At 52.6% G+C, this 6,901-nt stretch overlaps 1 protein-coding gene across 1 annotated transcript in view; it reads right to left on the bottom strand.

The window, feature by feature from the left end:
• Tmem120a (transmembrane protein 120A) overlaps positions 1–3,450 on the bottom strand; it is an 8,332-nt gene extending 4,882 nt beyond the window's left edge. Inside the window, exons 1-3 of the mRNA XM_005344608.2 lie at positions 3,286–3,450; positions 1,501–1,619; positions 1,178–1,294 (exon numbers count right to left, since the gene is read on the bottom strand). Coding sequence (XP_005344665.1) covers positions 1,178–1,294; positions 1,501–1,619; positions 3,286–3,366 — 317 coding nt within the window. The 5' untranslated portion in view covers positions 3,367–3,450. The remainder of the gene's footprint in view (positions 1–1,177; positions 1,295–1,500; positions 1,620–3,285) is intronic.
• Positions 3,451–6,901: the final 3,451 nt, after the last annotated feature.

Here is a 6,901-nt window from a genome sequence, read left to right as displayed (position 1 = left end):
AAAAAAAAAAAAAAAAAGAAAGAAAATGCCCTACATTAGAGCCAGGCATGGTGGCACTGGCCTTTGATCCCAGCACTAGGGAGGCAGAGGCAGGCAGATCTCTGAGTCCAAAGCCAGGCTGGCTACAAAGTGAGTTCCAGGACAACCAGAGCTACACAGAGAAACCCTGACTCAAAAAACAAAAACAAACAAAAAAGAAGGAAAGAAGAAAATGTCCTGCAGGCTTGCCTACAGCCTGATTCTGATCTTATGAGGAGGCTCCCTTTTCTCAGATGACACTAGCAGTTTCAGGCTGACATAAAAACCGTCCAGGACACAAATGCATTGCCCAGCACAGACCCAGCTCCACTACCCAGGGCATCAATCATGTCTGGCAAGGACTCTACCCAGTCAGCTAAATCCCCAGCCCTTGACTTGGCTTTGGAATTTTTTTATATGTATGGGTGTTTTCCCTGCATGTGTGCCTGTGTACCACGTGTGCCTAGTGCCCACAGAGGACAGAGGTGGTGTCGGATCTCTTGGAACTGAAGTTACAGACAGTTGTAAGCTATCATGTATGTGCTGGGAATCAAGCCCTGGTCCCTTGGAGGAATACCAGTGCTCTTAACCATTGAGCAATCTCTCCAGTCCCTTTGGTTTATTTTGATTTTATTTGGGTTTTTCGAGACAGGGTTTCTCTGTAGTTTTGAAGCCTGTCCTGGAACTCACGCTGTAGACATGGCTGGCCTTGAACTCACAGAAATCTGCCTGTTTCTGGCACCACCACCCGGCTGGTTTATTTTATTTTATTTTTGAAGGAGTGTCTCACTCTATAGCCCTGGCTGGCCTGACACGCAGTATGCTGTCCAAGCTACTTTGAATTCACTATGTAGTCAAAGAGGACCTTGGACTCCCTAGCCTCCTGCCTCGGCTTCCAGAATTGTTAGGACCACAGGCATGTGCTCATTTCTTGCCTCTGAAGATGACATGGGCGTCCCTACACCAGGAAGCTGTGTCTGGCCATGTGTGGGGTTAGATGTCCATCACTGAGGCCCCAATCCCCTGAACCCTCCCCTTCAAGCTTCCATGACCGTGAGCTGTCAGACAGCTGGACCGTCAACATGGTCTCCTTTGCCAATTGACAGAGAGAGGCTAGGGCTTCATGAAATCCCTGGAGCTGGAAGAAGGTAGGACTCACCCATTCTTCTTAGGCAAATAGGCTTCCATGTCAAAGAAGAGGCCTTGGCGCTCCTTCATCTGGCTTTCCAGCTCCTGTGCGGCCTCCGTGGACTCGGGTGGAAGAGAGGGTCTGCATCTGGGAGTATGGCGGGAGTCAGTCAGTGCAGGTGGGGGAGCCCGAGTCCTGCAGGAACCCCAGTGGGAACCCTTCGGGACAGAGAAAGGAACAGAGCCCAGGGAGTGGAAGAGTAGAAGAGCCTCGCTGGAGTAAGCCAATGGCACCCACACCCACACCCACCGCGCAACAGCACCCACCCCAGCGGGAAGGCACCCCACCCTCACTTTTTCAGCACCAAGGCCAGCTCCTGGAGCCGTTTCTTCTGGCGTGTGATGGAATTGGTACAGTTGTCCTGGAGTTTGGTCAGCTCCTCTAGCTTCAGGCGGTACAGGCGGTGTGTTTCCTAGGGTGAGGAGAGGGCATAAGCTTGACTGGGGAGCTGTCGGGGCAGGGAACCAGCTTGCTTGGGGACCTCCAGAGATAGCTCCACCCGAGGCAAGCCAGGAGCTAGGTTTCTTCCTGTAAACTTAGATCCTCCACCGGTCCTCAACAACAGGTCAGCTGTCCTCAGCTCTGCCTGGGTGTTCTGTGCCACCTGCGTCTGGCATCATCTTCAAACAGTCTAGAGCAGTGGTTCTCAGCCTTATTAAAGGGTCTCAGCGTTAATATAGTTCCTCATGCCGTGGTGACCCCCAACCATACAATTATTTTCATTGCTACTTCATACACTGCAATTTTGCTACTGTTATGAATCATAATGTAAGTATCTGCGCTTTCCAGTGGTCTTAGGCGACCCCTGTGAAAGGGCTGTTCGCCCCCTAAAATGGGTCGCGACCCACAAGTTGAGAACCACTGCTCTAGACCGTAGGGGCTGCCTGAACTCAACCCTCACCTTCTCAGTTCGTCCTACCTACCTAACCTGAAGGAGTGGAATCCAGGGTTATCCACGGTGCTTTTTACCCGGGCATTCCCAATGTGTCCTCTCGGGTCAAAGTCACCAGCTTTCAGTCCTAAGGCCAGTCCCTCCCGTCTACTCCCCTCCTGCAAGCACCTTTGGCCCAAGCACTTTGCCCTGGTGGGTGAACCTTGCAAGTTGCAAAGTAAAGACAGGGCAAGGAGCAGTGTGGGAAAATCAAGGCAGAGGGCATCGTAGTGATGGCAAAACTGGGAGATTTGGGGCCATATAGGCCTCTAGAGTTTTAGTACTGGAAGGCTGGGAAGGGTTGGCAGCCGCAGTGGAGACATGAGGCTGGGAGCAGTCCAGCAGAGGCAAAGGTCTAACCTAGTCTCCAGTTGGCCAGGCTCCGCTATTTGGGTGTTTCTCATGCCAAGCCCGGCTGCCACATCCTCCTCAGGTTCTAGCATATGCCACCTCTGCCCAGTGACAGCCTTCCTGGAAGCAGCAGCTTCCTTCTCTCTAGTATGGGCACAGAGAGGCCATGAACAACCCCCACCTGGAACTGGGAGGTTTTCCAATGGTCTCGGACAGACTCTGCCAAATCAGGACGTTCGGGTACAGTCTGCCCCGCCCACCTCTCCCTACAAGAAAGAACCACACGCGCCAAGGCGACCCTTCTCCTGTCCCTAGGTGGGCGCTGTCCCTCTGTCTCAGATGGCTGAGATCCCCATCCAAGCCTGGATTTTACCTAAACTTGCTTCCCTGCAGCATTCAGCAAAGAGTTGGCCAAGGGCGGGGAAGGCGTTTGCAGGGTGACAGAATCAAAAGGCCGGGCCCTGCTGGGCTCTGCCTCGGGTGACTACTCTCCAGGAAGGGGACGCGGTCCCAGGTCGGTTAGCAGTGCAGTGGGAGAGGCAACAGAGGAATCCTGACCTGTTTTCAAGGCCTTTGCACAAAGTCGAGACGACCCAGTACAGAGGGATCCCGCCCAAGCACGCCGGGGACGAGCGGGCAATCGGGGCTGCCATCGAACATTTAAGAAGAAAAGTGGAAGAGGGCCTCGATCCCTGACCCCTCTGAGCTACCCTATGTCTAATCTAGGGTTGCCCGACCCTTGTCCCCGAGACAGAGAGACACGGCTCGGGGCACGGATGGCCTCAGGGACGCTCACCTGGATACCTTGGAAGTCCTGCTGCAGATCCTCCCAGTTGCGCAGGCAGTCGCCCAGCGGGTCTGGGGGCGGGGACTGCATGTCTTTGTCCACGCCACGGGCCGCGGGGAGCCACGAGTGGGGAGGATGGAGCTGCAACCCCGGCCGGCCCGAGGCGCCTCCGCCACCGCCCCCGTCCGCTTCCGGGCTCGCACTGCCGCTGCTGCCAACGGGAAAGGGCCCGGCGTAATCCGCGCGCGAGCCCCGCCCCTAGGAGCAGCCAATCGGAGTCCGGGACGGGAACTGGGCGTGGCCGTGTGCCCGCAGGGCGTCTCCCGATTCTGTAACCGGACCTGTGCTCCTGGCGATCCTACCCGCACGACCCGCTTCCTCCGACCACTCACAAACCAAGGCGACACGTGCTTCCAACACTTTATTTTTATTTTTTTAAGATAGCGTCTCACTACGTAGCCCTGGCTGCTCTGGAACCAAGTGATTCCCGACCCCCCCCCCTTGCCTCTGCCTCCCGCGTGCCGAGATTAGTAGCGTGAGCCATCCACCACGCCCTGCACTTCACACACTTTTGTCCTTGAGAAGCTGCACCTCTCCAGGGACAGCCCGTGTCTCGCAGTCTCAGTAATTTAGAGATACCCTTTTCCTAGCCCATAGTCTTCCGTACTCACCTCCCATGTCCTTCATACAGCATGTAGGCTGCTTCTAAAATACAAAACCTAACTCCCGCCGGGCGATGGTGGCGCACGCCTTTAATCCCAGCACTCGGGAGGCAGAGGCAGGTGGATCTCTGTGAGTTCGAGACCAGCCTGGTCTACAGAGCTAGTGCCAGGACAGGCTTCAAAGCCACAGAGAAACCCTGTCTTGAAAAACCAAAAAAAAAAAAACAAAACAAAACAAAACCTAACTCCCCACCGTATCCCTGCTGATGACTTACCAGTGGGGCTAGAGCTGAGTCGGTAGAGGGTTTGCCTAGCACGCAGGAAACACTGAGTTCAATCCCCAGCACCACGTGATAAATCGGATGCGGAGATGCCTGCCTGTGATTCCTGCACTTGGGAGGTGCGGACAGAAGGATCAGAAGTTCCAGGTCATCCTCATCAGGGGACACCTACCATTCATGGTTCTCCGTGGAAAGTTCTAGGTGGCAGGTGGTAGCTGGGGGTGTTTTCCTTCTTTCTTTCGTTTGTTACGAGACAGGGTTTCACTGTGTGTAGCCCTAGCTATCCTGGAACTCTCTCTGTAGACAAAGCTGGTCTCAACTCGCAGAGATCCACCTGCCTCTGCCTCCCGAGTGCTGGGATTAAAGGTGTGTGGTACCACCTTTCAGCTGGGGATATTTTCTTTTTCTTTCTTTCTTTTTAATTTGGTTTTTGGAGACAGGGTTTCTCTGTAGCTTTGGTGCCTGTCCTGGTCTTGCTTGTAGACCAGGCTGGCCTCTCCTGCCTCTGCCTCTTGAGTACTGGGATTAAAGGCCCGTGCCACCACCACCCAACTTATGGATGCTGTCTTAAATAACTGACACCCTACACATTACCCATCAGTCCCCTAGTGATCCGTGAGTCTGGGGAAGTGATTTGGGCAACTCCCTTCAGGACTTGTGGAATCTGAGCCTGTGAGATGGCTCACAGGTAAAGGTGCCTGATGCAAGCCTGATGACCCAAATTCAATCCTAAGACCCACATTATGGAAAGAATCGGTTTCAACAAAGTCTCTGGTCTCCACGCAAGTGTCAAGGAATGCCTACATATGCAGATGTAAAATACTATAGGATGGCTTGGTGGTTAAGAGCAGTTCTTCCAGAGGACGTGGGTTCAGTGCCCAGCACCCACGTGGTGGTTCACAACCATCTCTAAGTCCAGTCCAAAGGGGTCTGACCCTCACTCACTTCTGGCCTCCACAGGCACCAAGCATATATGTGACACACAGACATATATGCAGGTAAAAGATGCCCATAAAATATAATTTAAAAACCACACACACACACACACACACACACACACACACCTGTAAAGACTTGTGGAATTTTAGGACCTGAGTCATGCAGGAAGCCCTGGGTTTGATTCGTGTGGTGGCACATGCCTGTATTCCCAGCACTTGAGAAGAAGAGGCAAGAGGATCAGAAGTTCATTGTCACCCTCAGCTGCATAGTTAGTTGTCCAGGCTAGCCTGGGCTACATGAAACCCTGTCTGCAACAAAAAGAAGAAAAACGGGACATACAATTTCTAGAAACCTGGGACTGGGTGATAAGAGGTCCAACATGTCTCCTTCGTAAAGAGTTGGGAACAGAATTTATACCCAGTGATCTGGAGGCAGTGGTCAGAATGCTGGCTCTGGGCATTAGGCAAAGACCCCCATTCTGGGGACACTGAAGTCAGGAGAATCCCTAAGTCTGAGCTGGAGGATCTCCACCCTGGGGTGGACACTGTGATGCTCTGCATCACCCTAGGTGACCTCCAAAGAGTGCAAGTCACCAGTACGTTCAACAGCTGCTCCAGCCAGAGGCAGCCCCAGAATGTAGTTGTGGGGGGCACAGCTTGCCTCCAGGGGTGGGGGTTCCTGAGGAGCCAGAAGGAAGAGTGCATCTGCTCTGTTAATTGGACCAGAGCCTAAGAAGGCTGGTCATGTTAGAACACACCTGTAATCTTAGCACTCAGGAGATGAACACAGGAAAATGGCAAGGCTAAAGGCAACCAGGGGTATGTAATGAGACCTCAGTTCTTTTATTTTTGTTGTTGTTTGTATAGCCCTGGCTATCCTAGAACTCATTCTATAGACCAGGCTGGCCTCAAACTCAGAGATCCACCTGTCTCTGCCTCCTGAGTGCTGGGATTAAAGGCGTGTGCCACCACCACTAGGTGAGACCTCAGTTCTTGTTGTTGTTTAGCTTTTTTTTTTGTTTTTTGTTTTTGTTTTTGGAGACAGGGTTTTTCTGTAGCTTTGGTGCCTGTCCTGGAACTAGCTCTTGTTGACCAGGCTGGCCTCGAACTCACAGAGAACCTCCTGCCTTTGCCTCCTGAGTGCTAGGATTAAAGGCATGCACCACCACCTGGCAGACCTCGGTTCTTAAGATGAAGTGATGGCTCAGTGGTTAAGAGCATTGGTTGTCCTTCCAGAGGACCAGGTTTGGTTCCCAGCATTCACATGGTGGCTAACAACTGTCTTTAACTCCAGTTCCAGGGCATCTAATGCCTGTTTTTTACTTCTGTAGGAGCCAGGCATACACATGGTGCAGGCAAAACATCTATGTACATAAAATTAAAAATAAATCTAAAATACATGTTTAAAGGTGTGTGTGTGTGTGTGTGTGTGTGTGTGTGTGTGTGTGTGTGTGTGTAATGAATTAGAAAGAGCCAGTGCAGGACTGGGGGTGTGGCTTAGTTGGTGGAGTGCCTGCCTAGCTTGTGTACAGGAAGCCCTGGGTTCACCCCCAGCGACACACAAACTAAACAGTGGTGCACACTGTAATCTCAGCACTGGGGAGGAGAAGGCCACAAGAGCATGGGTTAGAGTCCCCTTCAGCTACGCGGAGTTTGAGGCCATCCCAGTCTACATGATGCCTTGTCTCAAAAAAATAAAAGGCTTAGCCGGGCGGTGGTGGCGCACGCCTTTAATCCCAGCACT

The sequence above is a fragment of the Microtus ochrogaster genome, chromosome 2 (genome assembly GCF_000317375.1).
Source record: "Microtus ochrogaster isolate Prairie Vole_2 chromosome 2, MicOch1.0, whole genome shotgun sequence".
Lineage (NCBI taxonomy): Eukaryota > Metazoa > Chordata > Mammalia > Rodentia > Cricetidae > Microtus > Microtus ochrogaster.
This window is presented reverse-complemented; position numbering and strand designations above follow the sequence as displayed.